Below are 14,246 nucleotides of genomic sequence, written 5' to 3'. Positions count from 1 at the left end.
AGCGAACGATCTAGTTTGTTAAGACCATAATGGAGAATGGAACTCTGTAAAGGATCACCTGTTACAGTGGAGTGATTAAGGAGTTTGTGGCATTTTCCAAGTTTCTCTAAGAGGATAAAAAAAAAAAGAAACAGAAATTACATTAAACTCAAATTCGATTTTTTTTTTTCTGCTGCTCCCATTAGGGGTTGCCAGAGTGTATCAACTGATCCGCATGATTGATTTGGCACAAGTTTTACGCGAACTGCCCAGACTGACGCAACCCTCTCATTTACAAGCTTGGGACTGACACTAAGACCACACAGGCTTGTGCATCCTCAGTACTGCACAGAGTCTAGTGGATGGTTAGAACTTAGAGTTAAAATATTATCCTGAAATTAAATATTTAAATATATATACATTCAAATACTGTATGCCATTATCATCATGGCTTTTCTAAGAGGTTTATTAGATTTTATGATTTTCACTGGCATAATTTCCGACACAGCAACTTATACTGTTCAATGAGTAGGAAAATTCTCTCACACAGCTGTTTCGGGGTCTTTATGTAGGTTGCAATATCATCGTTTGTTGCAGCTGACAGTGTACCATCACCTATTTAACACCGTAATATCATCTAGTCTAATAGTTTTGCAATTCTCACATTACTGTCTGTAGTTATGGATCACTTTGCTTTATAGTTTTTATTTTTATTTATTTTTTTATAGCATTTGACTTCATGTCAAACCATTAGCTCTTTATTTCTGTCACAGCACTGCTCTGGTTAGGTCATGGACAGCTGAAGTATTAATATTAATTAATATAGTTTCAGTGTTTGGCCTAAAGTGAGATCACTTTAGTTGGCATTTCTTTTGCGTGTTGTTTGAGAGCTTAATTTAGCTTCGTACTTAATTAATATTTGGCTGCAGTAATTCAATAGCTGTATTGTTACTATATCCAGCAATGTCACTTGCCTCTAACAATATATCTATCTGTAAAGGTGTTCTAACTTGTCAACCAACATATCACATCATTTTTCTCTGTATAGATCACTGTCAGTGAGACCAACAAGGCCACTGCTCCTTCAGTGAAGTGGTATAGTGTCTCCTATTGTTCTCACTATTGAAAACAGTCACCCATAAAGCACAATGCTTAAGACACACATTGCACATGCAAACCTCGGTCAGAGGCCTAATTCTATTGGCTTCTGACTGTAAGTCATGGGGAGAAGCAGAGAAACACACAAAGGAAGACTATGTGAAAGTGTTGTGGAAATGTGACAAACTCAAGGAGAAAGAGAGGGCGGAAGTCTGTCAGTGTGTTTCACGTTGTTGAATCCCTGCAGATTATTAGCGTCTAGGTTTACGGCACAACGAGGGTCTGTTTTTCCACTCGACTGCTCCAGTGTTCATTTCTTTCCCTATCAGACAGGAATAAGGACGGAAAGATGAATAGAAGATGACAAATGGGGAGGAGTAAAGGGTGGACAGCTTTTTCTTGCTTCAGTGGAGAGAAATGAAGATTTTTTGCACTTGAAAGCAGACATTAAGGCAACAAAAGCTCAGGGCTGAAACAGATCCTTTTCTTTTCAACACAAACCTGTTGTTCTGCATTAGCTTTTGTATTTTATCAAGATGCCTTTCTTATTGACTGACAAACCCAGGCTCCTTTATTAGCACAATAAAAAAGTTTTTCTTCAGCTCTTTTTTTAGGAAGTTGGCAAGAGATTATTTCTTGCATTACTAATCATTTCTCTTCACGAGAAACTGCAAGTGCAGTTCAGTGGTGACAAGGATTTTACCTTCCATTTAGAAGGATGACATTTTAAATAATAATAGTGTGATAATGTTATAAATTCCAAATTATTTAAAGCTAAAAATCACTATAACAGGGACATTGCCTTTGGACAAGAATGCATGAAATATACAGGAATGATGTGACAATGTTGTGAAGCACTATGATATATATTGCCTTGTCTGCTGGGAAATTTGAAAATAAAACTCACTTTGCATGTCCACTTTTCCATACTGGTCCAGCATTTGGTTAAAATCCTACTCTTATCTCAGCCTGAATATTCCCTCAGTTACCACTTTATTAAAGGTATACAGAGGCACATCCAAGACAAATACCATAGCTCTGAAATAAATCCTACCTTTATAGTATATTATGGGGGAGGACAAATTCTAAAAAGTGCCTGCTCATATGAAGCGTAAACATCAGTCAGAAACACTGCAAACTTTAGCCGTCAGCCATTCACCAGAACAGATCACATAACCACACAAGCATAATTTTGGGCAGAGAAACACAATAACCACAAAGTTGAATCAACTCTCTCTGATAGCACAAACAGAATAGGTAGTGAACTGCAATAGATTACCAAGGCAGAACTTACTAGCTGGCAACTTTATGTATATTGTTGTATACTAGTGATTCACTGTATGTGAACTGTATTAATGTATGGAGCGCATTCATCAAATAAAATGATGACTTTATTCAATTGATTTAAATAAAATAAAACAGACTTTTATTTGGATTACCAAAGTTCTAACTGTGAAAATCCCAAATGAGCAGTAACTGAATCAGGAATTCAGGGTGAAGAATCTTGATTTCTAAAAACTAAAACTAAAACATTAATTCCTTCTTTTTTTCAAGTCAGCTTCTGCATGCTACCCCCTATACATAAACAGAGACTGCAGATAGAGGTCATGAACAAGAACAGTGCTTGGGGGATGAAAAATTCCTCAATCCGTGGCCAGGCACTTCCAATTAATCTGATGGATTAGAATGGAGAATTACCATTCATTAGTGTGCAGAGCTCAGAGCGTGAGTGTTTCAGTATATGCATCTATACATATGTATACTGAAAACTAGTACCTAAATACATGTTTATAAATGAGACTGTTTAGGGAGAATTTGTGGAAGAAAGTATGTGTATTCATTAAAAGAACCTACTTTAAGGTGGTCTGGAAGTAAAAGCAGCCACAGCTTGTTGATCGAACATGGAGATGAATGGTAGAGCTAACTCAGCTGTCACACTCTATAACTCGCACTCTCTTACTTAATGACACATAAAGATTACCACCATATACCAAATTATACACTTGTGAATAAACCCATGCAGTCTTTGAAATATGGCTTGGGGTTACAGCCAGATACAGTATCTATTTTATATTTGATTAAAATAAAAACAAAGTGAGACAAATTAACCTGTTAATGCCTAAATAACTTAGATGAAACCAGCTACCAGTGTTTCTGTCACCAAATTATCGAGATATATTTTCGGACAACATAGAGCAAGAGATTGAAGATACAATATTGTTGGGAGTTCAACATTACTGTTAGAGATTTCCTCTTGTTTCCTGGCTGAGGATCATGCATTTTACAGTATCATACATGGCAATGAAAAGCAGGTAATGATGTGCAGTGCCAGCACACAGAAACATCTCAGCCCTATCACCATGTTTCCATACATAGGTTTGAAAGCTAGGTCACTCAACAGTCTCTGGAGGTGTAAAGCATCTTAGGCTTGAAGTCTTCTATCACAGCACATAACACCTAACGCATGCTCCCAACATAATACAAAATACACAAACACACTGAGGAAGCAACACCATGTCACCAGAGGGTGGTATTATCTTTTAAAAACATAGGGCCAAAGGGAAAAAACAGTGCACTGATATACAGCAGATCAACAAAAAGTGTATTGGAGTAAAACAGCTTATCGTATGTATAAGATAAACATACTTTATGCGCATCACAATTGTGCAATCAGGTCTAACCACCAGGTAAGCACATGATTATAGTAATATAAAACCATTAGAACTATCTAAACCTTGATAGGTTTTTTTGTGATGTTTTTATTGATTTATTGATCATTTTTTGATAAATGCCACCTAAACAATGCTACAAAGCAAGCCAAGTAAATCCAAAAAATGCAAAGTTATGAGAGTCAATGGCCCGGTCACAACAAATACCTGATTTGAACGTTGTAGCTGCAGATGACAGTACAGTTTACAGCAGATGTAATCAGACCCTGTCACATGATTCACTGTTATAATATAGGACTGCAGCAAACAAGTTGCTTGTAGTGGTAACAGAAGGGAAAGAAGTTGCCAAAACCTTTAAAGCTCTTCTTATTTAACACAGTCTGAAAAGGAATGAGTAAAGTGCACGAAGAACTAGCCTTCAACCAAATTATCGTTAAAGAATAAGATTGGTGATATTACATATTTTTGGTATGGCCAATAAATCCCAGTAAAAGACCAAAACCTAAAAGATAACATTGTTTAAGTTGGGGATTGCATTCAGTTCAGCTTTTACACAGATTTGCTCTTAAAAAATAATAAATAATACATTTATTTATACAGCACCTTTCAAAAAAAGTGCTTTGTAGTAAAGATGTAAAAAAAGTTAAAAAAAAGAAAAGATCTAAAAAAAAGTTTTACGACAACATTTAGAAGAAGTAGAAGTTGTTCCTGCTTTTCCTGCTGAAAGTTCAAGTCACCTGTAGTAACAAGTTGAAAACTTGTAACCATTAGACACAGCAAACAGACCAACAGGCAGATAGTAGGTTACAGTCATAAGAAGGACCCTGACCACTTAAGGCTTTAAAAACAAGTAGTAAAATATTAAAATCAATTCTCAACCTCACAGATCACCAGTGAAGGGCATCAAGAATTGGTGTGATATGGTCACTTCTCTCATGTGTTAAAAGTCTGGCAACATCATTTTGTAGCAGCTCTAGTTTTTGAATAAAACCTGCTGATACCAGAATAAGGAGCATCACAGCAGTCCGCTGTGGAGAAGATAAAAGCATGGGTGACCTTTTCTAGCTGAAGATTTAAAAAGAATTACATGATCGTGCTTAAATTTCTGAGTTGGACAAAGCAAGATTGCACACCTATTCCAACTCACTGGACAACTTTGTGTCAAAAATGACTGTCTATACTGGCACCTTTTTTAATATTATTAGATAAGACACTTAGCAGAGTTAATGAACTGTTAATGCATTAGTGCTCAGGGACAATTGTTTTTGATGGAGTCATTCAACTACAAGGAATGATCGGATATCCATTTTTTTATTTCATCAGGACATGACATAATAAATGACAGCAGTACCAGCCTTTATGGAGATATACACTGGCATTTAGTTTTTTACCTTAGCAATGGAAACAAATCTTATCTCTATGCGTGATTTTCCTCAGGGGTAGCATGTATATTGTAAATACAATGATGCCAAGTAAAGAGCTCCTGAAGGACCCCACAGAAGATAGAAGCATAAAAGGAGAGGGCATCTCCAAGCATTAACAGAGAGGGACCTTTTGGACTCATACGAAATCAGTCAGTCCAAAGCCACATCACAGATGTAAATAGAATTTTTCAGTCTACTGATTAAGACAATGTCGTCTGTGGCATCAACAATGAGGTCTAGGAGAATTAAAATGGAGATCAAGTCTGCATAAGTAGCCAATAAGTGCCAATCAATAGGTCAGTTATGACCTTGACCAGAACAGTCTCTGTGCTTGTCAAAAAGCGAAAGCCAGATTGATTTTTTAAAAAGTATATAATTATTAAAATCAGCTGTGGAAACAATTTTGTGAGTATGGCACTGGCATGGAGTATAGGGGAGCATAATGAAGAAATGTCACCAACAGCAAAGTGGCTTACTACTACTATCTTTGTGACTATAAAATAATTAAAATTGCAAGCAGAATTACCTCTATTAGTCAAGCCTACCAAGTATATTACTGCTTCATTAATCTAAAAATGTTTTTCAAGATCCCCAATAATCCTAAAATATTAAAAACATATTAAAACAAGTCTGTTTGTCTTTAAATGAGATGGTGCTGTTGTATGTGTGAAAAAAAAATTGAAATTAGATTAGAAAACTTTAGCTACCATTTTAGTTACCATACATGTAATATACATTTAAAATGCACTGGATAAACACAAAGATATGCAAACATCCTTGCAAAATATATTCTCACTGATGAGATTACACCTCCAGAGGGTCTTGAGAAAATAGATGGTAAAAGGTTAGTTCAATCAAAAATCTAAATATCATTGTTAGGATTCTGAAATATGTCTAGACCTTCACCAAACATCTCCCCTGTGGATAATTCACTACTGTATTTTCATTACGCTAAACATTTCGGTTATATAAGTAAGTCTGCATTCTTTCTAACACACACACACACACACAAAAAAAAGATGTGAGCAGCCTGTGTGTGTGTCTGTACATGAAATCATTCATATACACTGGCATTAGAAAAACTTGTTTGTATAAAAACTGCATAAAACAACCATTTGTCAGACTATAAATCAAATTTGTTGTCTGCACCGATGCAGACATATAATATGCATTTACTTATGAAATGCTGTTTTAGAATTAAGCTAAAGCTTGGAAAAGTGGCTGCCATTGATTTTCTCAATGTGTCACATCTTAGATTGCTATTGTCACAGAAAACATACATGGACAAAAACAGTTGGTATGAAAGGCAATCCAAGTCATTACTGATTACTCAAAGTAAAGTACTGTATATAAGCAAAGAGCATACTGTGTTCCTTGTTCCCTTGACTTGACTATTATCTGTCCAAAAACAAACTATTGTACAGTTAGCTGATAACAGCTGTGGGCTATATAACCTTTTAAAAATAGCTATATTCATCCCTTTCCATCCTGTATCATGCATTTGTGTGAATAGTGCATGTGTGTATGTGTGTGTGTGTGTCTGCTTGTGTTTTGCTTGGAAAAGGTCAGTAGGTACTCAGACAGGAAGAGGGATAAATGAAAAGTTAACAAAGCAGAAAGAACAGAGAGGATAAAGAGGAAGTAACAGAAAGAAAGAGGTGAAGCAGAAATATGTGCTTCATTTCTATAAACAAAGTGTAGGTTTCACTGTGTGCTGTTGAAAATGGATATAATGATAGAGGAAATAGGTACATCTGGGTGATACTGTCAGCTAAATACCTAAAATATAAAATGAGTGCAAGAGTGTGACAGAGGAAGCCAAGGGAGAGGGACAAATGATTTCAGGAACCAAAAAGAACATGCAACCTGTCATTCACACAGCAGGGCTCAGTCCTGGGTCAACGGTAAATATCAGATAATAGTTAGAATACAGGAATTTAACTATATGTTAGTTGAAGAGGAAAGACACTGCAACACACAATTTAATGTCTTACTAACCAGATCTCTTAGCTATGGGGGGGTAACTTATTCAGAACAGCAGGTAAACTATGGGCAGGTTTACTGAATCCTTCATTTGAACAAATATGACTATATTTTAAGAATTCAGGTGATACTTTAAAATCTCATTATCTACGCACTGTTTATGCAGTTCATTCACTTTAATTACCCAAGAGTCAATTAAAGTCATTTAAAACCAGTTTTCTCCCCCCCCTCCCCCAAACAAGTCAATCTGTGAAATGAGGTGACTTCTCATTTTCTCAATAGAGACAGTTTTATTTGTGTTTTGTTTTTCTAGGATATGTGGAGGATTTCAATTGCCGACAATGAACTGTTTAAAAAATAATGTGTGTACACACACACGCGCACACACACACACACACACACACACACACACACACACACACACACACACACAGCTTGTGACTTTGCTGGTTCAATCTGCAGACTGTTTGAGTCAATTGAGGCAGGGGTTAAGGCAAAAACCACAGAAAGAAAAAGTTGCAACTTTATCTCAACAGTGTTGTTACTCCCCTAAGGCAAAGCAGTTAAATGCTCCAATAAGCGATCTCAGTGACCAACAGCTCAATTTGAGCATTTATGTGTATGTGTGTATGGCATTACTGAAGGTTTGGTCAACCTTAAGGTTAGGCAAGTAGAGGTTGTGGTATGTCTGCAGGAAATTTAAATAAGTCAGTGTAAAGTGATCTGAAAAATGAAACAAATGTGCGTGTGTGTGTGTGTCTGTGTGTGTGCGTGTGTGTGTGCGTGTGTGTGTGTAAGACTGCAGTCCAAAGGTCACACCTCAGACAATACAACATTTTAACTTGCATATTTTGTAAGTGAAATTTAATCCACGTAATCTGTACATCTTCTCACGAGGTGAAAGTAAATCCTTTGACCCAAAAATGTTGAACTGTTGATCAATAACAAGCTGTTTTGACAATGTTGACCTTTTAGAAAAGGGGAGAGCCCAGAATAGAGGAAACTATTAGCTGATTAGCTCAGTTGCAACATCTATTCTCCTCCTCTGTTGGAGCTATGTTAAGATTAAGACAATTACTGATTGTGATATTGTGATATACATGTGGTACACACAATGGCATTACCCACCCAAAGTGCACGCACACAGCAGTGAACACACACCCGGAGCGGTGGGCAGCCGCCCGGGGAGCAGTTGGGGGTTCAGTACCTTGCTCAAGGGTCTCACCTCAGTTATGGTATCAAGGTGGAGAGGGCGCTAGCTATTCAACTCCACCCCAACGACAATTCTTGCCGGTCCTGAGACTCGAACAACTTTCAGGTTATAAGTCCGACTCTCTATCCATTAGGCCATGACTACCCCCCATATACCTTTACATAAGATTGACATGGTTTGCACATTGATCTCCTCACCCTTTCTCTCTCACTTCCAGGATATACTCAATATGTTTGATGTATGGTGCTTAATTACAGTTTTGTGCTAAAAACAATGGTTCCAATCACCCTGTATATGGCTATGAGTGTGTGTGGGTGTTAGTGGCTGAGTGGAGAGACAGAGAGAGGGATGGCCAGTGTCTACTGCTCTGAACAAATATCCAGCCTAAAGGACAATTTATTTCACTGCTTCACTACGCTGTTCAATTCACTTCATATCGGCTCAAAACACACAGATAAACACACAAGCATTCTCACTCAATCAAATGCTTGCACACACACACTTGCACACACACACACACACACACACACACACACACACACACACACACAAAAGAGGTGCGCAGGTAGAGGCAAAATAAAGCAGCACTCACATTCTTGCACACACAGCACTGATGTCCTCTGCAAGCCAAAGTCAACTATTTGCCAATAAAAGTGATAGCAATGTTTTTATTTTAATATGAAAGGTTAGCAATAATCTAGAAAGGTCTGCTGCCAACAGATGCCAACAGCCATCAACCAATCCTGTGAAATCAGCTGGAAATATGGAAATGTCATCAGCCAATAATGTGGAAATAAGAAAGTGATTGGTCATACTGAAAACCAAGAGACACACTGGATGCAGAATTTCCCCCGTGCTATTATTAAATTTTGAGTCTTTCCTGAGATGTGAGTATGAGTTTAGTTAAACCGTGTGTGAATGTCTGTAGTAGTACCTGTGTAAATGGGTTTTGGTATGATCTGTCATAGTGTATATACAGTACATGTCTGTTACAACTATAACTGTGTCCCATTTGTAGTGTGTGTGCGTGAGACTGAGCAATATGTGCTAGCAGTATTTTTTTGTCTGCACAGTGAGACGCTCACTACAATTTCATCTGCTGGTCATGCCATTTGTCAGTTGACAAATCCTTTCAATATAGTCTACCTGGCCTCGCTTGCTCATCATTTTAAAGGAATTACACTGTCTGGGGAGAGAGGGATAGAAAGGAGTGGGGAATTAGAAAGGGGTGACAAAGGACTATAACATGAAAAGAGGAGGGAAGGAGAACAGGAAAAATAAAATAGATGTTTTTTCAATATTATTGGGTGGAGAGAGGTAAAAGAAAGATTAAAAGAGAGAAGGGGGTAGGATGGAGGTCAAAAGCTGTGAAAGAAGAGAGGAAATAAGAAACATATGGGGGTCATTTAAGCAGGTCTGTCCTTACTGGTCGATATAGCAATCTGGAAGTCCAAGAAAATTCAGTATGGTTGGGTTAATGCATGTACTGTATGTCACTGAGCTTATCAGCAAGGCTGTTGTTGTAGTGGGGTCTAACAAGTAGTTAGAGCATAACAGAGCAAGCCTGCAATATTTTCACATATTTTAATATACATTAGACTGTACAAATGCTTAATAAAGTGGGCACAGTGTTCTTACAGTTGTAAATATGTGGAGTGGTAAAAACTGACTTCTTAGACTCTTAGAATTATTAGTTCTCATCAGGTATAAACCAGGTAAAACATTCATATAGGGATCACACTAGCAGCAGCAGCAGTACTGATGTTCTCATACAAGCTACACTAAATTAGGTCAAAACTGACCCGCACTGTAAAGACTGTTTTTAAAATTATTTTTAAAAAATGGATTTTGCACATAATTTAAAAAAGGTTGTACTACATAGTGTTCCAGAAATGAATTTTCACAAAAATCACTGGTTTTCTGTCAGTGGTTCATTCAAAATGACACATGATTGATACCAGTGGATGAAGATGACAAATCTCCCTTTACTAAGACCACAACAAGTAGCTAACTGACTGGCTTTAGATGAATAAAAACAGAAAAAATTTAATCAAAGTGACAAATTGTAATGACAGTTTAAAACCTTTAACTTGACTCTTTTTACTTTCTTCAGAAGTTGTATTTGTAGTTTAATGAAAGCTCAAACCATTAATCCTCGACTTTCTAGTTAAGCTAGTGGTTTCCCAACTTCAACATGACGTAGTTTCTTTATTTAAAATGCGGTTCCAACAGTTGAGTATGTCAAAGCTTTAATGCTGCCCTCATCACTCTGCTCAGTTCATACAAAGGCAAGAACAAGACAGGAAGAGAGCAAAGAAGCAGCAGAGCAAATGTTTTAAACCAGCTGGCTGCACTCTGGCAAAGACTACAACTCAGTATGAGGGCAAACAGATGTGAAAAAGTGAGGCATAAGAGAGAGCAAAGACAAAAAAGAGACACAGCAGGAGAGTAAATGGAAAAGAGCAAGTCATTATGACGGCAGGCAAGAATGCATGAAAGAAATCTGAATAAAACATGAAATCAAGGCTGGTAAATGCCAAACTATATATTAAATAAATAAATAAAGGAAAAAAGAAACCAACCAATACAACCAACCATTATCAATCTAACATCAACCACTTATCCTAGAACATCCAGAGTCACAGGAGAGCTGCAGCCAATCCCAGCTGACATTGGGCAAGAGGCGGGTACACCCTGTTCAGATCACCAGACTATCTCAGGGCTGACACACAGAAACAACAAGTAGCAATTTAGAGTCACCAATTAACCTACAGTACTGTAACCCTAAACTGCATTTGGATTGTGAGAGGAAACCCACACAAACACAAGGAGAACCAACTTTGTTGACCCATCATACAACTAATCCCATAAGATGAAGATAAAAACTCTCTAGATTCTAAAATAACAAATATAGTTTAATATATTTTTATATGGCTCTGCAATTGCCCCAATCCTAAAAAAGGCCCTGATGTAACTGTAACTGCTGATAACTAATGAGAACAGAGTGAAAAGTGAGGTGAGAGCTGTCACACTGACAATTACAGATTGTGACATTGTGATATACAGACAGACTGTCAAGTGTCTAATAGATATTTGTCATCTAATTGTATAATGTGACAATATTTAGATAGGGAAATAGCGTGGAAAAAGACAGAAAGCGTGAAGTCTGCGAGTCAAAGTAGATGCAGGGGATGAGGGTGTAACCTATATGCTGTCAAACAGACCAAAAAATGGCTGAGAAAGCCAACAGAGCCTGACAAATAGAGTGCCTTTTACACAGAACAAGACAAGAACCATACAGTAAGGGATAGAAGTAACAAAAGTGTAAGAGAGAGGTTGTAATGCTTTTATAATTTTTTTTCCTCTTCTTTTGCTCTTATGAGTGTGCATGTGTATATGCACCCCCCTTTGCTATGTGTTTTTATGTATTCTCTAAAAGCACTGGATATAGCAGATGCCTATCCTTTTCAGTCCCTGTATGAGCTGAATTAACTTTTCCTGCAACAACCATGCTGCCCTGTATACTTGTGTCTATGTCCCTTGCACCACTCAGTGTTGTGTGTGTTTAATTGCACACCAGGTATCGATCAGAAAAAAAAATACTATAGACACAAGTCTACAATTAAAAATTATTCTTCCTTTAGTTGATTCCTCTTAATTTTTCCCTCTTTCCCAGTCCTTTCTCTAATTCTTCCCTGATTTTGAAAGTTTTTCTCATATTTTTCATTTTAATTTCACACTCGAGTGAGCAAACCTAAATGATGATCAGCAAAACTTTATCTGCAAATGCTGTGTGTGTGTCGGTGTTTGTGCACATTTTGGCAAGTGCAAAAGCAGTTGCAATGAGGCAGACAAATAAAATAAAATAAAACAGAGATAGAGAGACAGAGAGAGATGACTCTGACATGTCTCTAGGGTGATATTAACACACAGTGACTGTTCCCAGCTGTCTAGAAACACACACATACACACACTTTGTCCCAACCCTGACCTGTAAGCAAGTGGTAATGGCATAGAGTATATTTAACTTACAGCTAAGAGCATTACAGATGCTCCTATCACTGATCTAAGACAGCCTCACTGACTACACTGTAAAACAGATTAAGCTTAACCATTTTTCCCCCTTAAAACACATATACACGTAAATAAAATAAGGAATGATACAAACAAGATAAGAAGGAAAGAGGAAAGCTTGGGAGGGATTGGAAATGGAAGATAAAGGAAGGTAGTAAAGAGATAGAAGGTTGAATGAAAGAACAAAAAGTCATCTAAAGAAGAAAAGAAAAAAATGGAGAAAGCAATGAACAAAAAACATTTTGACTCATACCACTTGTCCATTCTGGGGGTTTTTGTGGGCGTAGGGAGGACCTCTGATATGATTCCACATCTGACCAGATGTCATTGCAAAAACTACACACTATCATAAAAAGACAGACAGAAGAATGTGAATTAAACATCCATAGGGTAGAAATATTGGCATTATTATCAGAATTTGAAATAAGTTAGCTTGAAATTTATACACATTGGAAAACTCCAATAATGAGGTAAGGTTATTCAACTCAGGTTCTTTCCAGTACACTTTAACTTGACTTGTGCCATGTAAAGGTGTACATTTTTTTCACAGATCACATATCTAACCTCTCCCCCAAAAGGTTTCATTTAAAACTGTGTGTGTGTGTGTGTGTGTGTGTGTGTGTGTGTGTGTGTGTGTGTGTGTGTGTGTGTGTGTGTGTGTGTGCACGTGTGTCATACCAGTGCAGCCATGGCCCATCCAGTCTTGTTGTATATGAATTCCAAGTTGTTCCTCCTCAGGTAAAGCAGACCTCCAACCAGAGAAACTAAAAGAGCCAGAGCAATTGTTCCCGAATAATTAGGAGGGCGGAAGACACGGATCTGGAGAGAGACAGATCAACACCATGTAACTTTCATTTATCTTGATACACTGTAAATGCACCCAGATCTTGTGAAAAACGAGCAAAATAGCTACAAGAAACAGCTCTGAAAACCTCTGAAATCCAGAAAATCACAGAAGAAAGAAAGCATGACAATAAGATGTTAATCTTAAAAAGCATGTTAAAATCTTTGAGGCATTTTAAATATTCATTTTTTATTGACTATAAGAAAAGCACATATAGTATGAGGCTGTTTTAAAATGTCAAAGCCATTTATTTAAATTCCAATTCATAAAATTAGGTTTTCAAACAAATCTAAAATCTGTGAAATCATTTTTGTGATAACTATGTGAGAAGCAAAGGATGAATGCACCTAAATGTGTTAGCATGTAAATCAAAAATAAATATACAAGTTAATGTGTTTCCCCTTTGTTTGTGACACAAAATCACACACCGTCACATAATGGCACCAGGATGTTCAGGAGGTGTCATCTGTCAAGGATAAAGCTGTAAAAGGAACTTTCAGGATTACTTAAAGGTATCATGATACCTGTGTCACCTGGATTAATATGAGTAATGCACTGACTGCAACAAAAATTAGGACACCATTCAGAATCAGTACTTTTTAAATCCAATTTCATTTCCATCTTTATTTTTTTATGACAGACTTGATCCTACTGGGCAAGGATAATTGATCTTACACCAATCTGTGTTTTGCTATTCTTCAAGGATGGATTTTTTTTCAGCTGATCGTTGCTGGAGGGGTTTTGTTTTTCTACCTTCTGCTTTAACATACTCCAGAGGTGTTTTATTGGATTTAAGTCAGACTACATATGTACTTGACAAGGTCATCTTTTTCTTTGAAAACTCTTTTCCAGTTTTTACATTGTTTGGGAGTCACATTTTCCATTTCATTTGAATTAAGTATTAGGGTATAAAAACTATGTAATTTCTGTATGTAATTTCCCTTATACCCTTTGCACTTCTG

General features: G+C 37.0%; 1 protein-coding gene across 1 annotated transcript in view; it reads right to left on the bottom strand.

Annotated features, from left to right (window-relative positions):
• Window positions 1-14,246, bottom strand: part of tusc3 (tumor suppressor candidate 3) — a 73,101-nt gene that overhangs the window by 16,211 nt on the left and 42,644 nt on the right. Inside the window, exons 5-6 of the mRNA XM_026303443.2 lie at window positions 13,119-13,259; window positions 12,694-12,783 (exon numbers count right to left, since the gene is read on the bottom strand). Coding sequence (XP_026159228.1) covers window positions 12,694-12,783; window positions 13,119-13,259 — 231 coding nt within the window. The remainder of the gene's footprint in view (window positions 1-12,693; window positions 12,784-13,118; window positions 13,260-14,246) is intronic.

Source organism: Mastacembelus armatus, chromosome 1, assembly GCF_900324485.2.
Source record: "Mastacembelus armatus chromosome 1, fMasArm1.2, whole genome shotgun sequence".
In the NCBI taxonomy this organism is placed as follows: domain Eukaryota; kingdom Metazoa; phylum Chordata; class Actinopteri; order Synbranchiformes; family Mastacembelidae; genus Mastacembelus; species Mastacembelus armatus.
The sequence above is the reverse complement of the archived record's forward strand: the minus strand, read 5'-3'. Positions and strand labels throughout refer to the sequence as shown.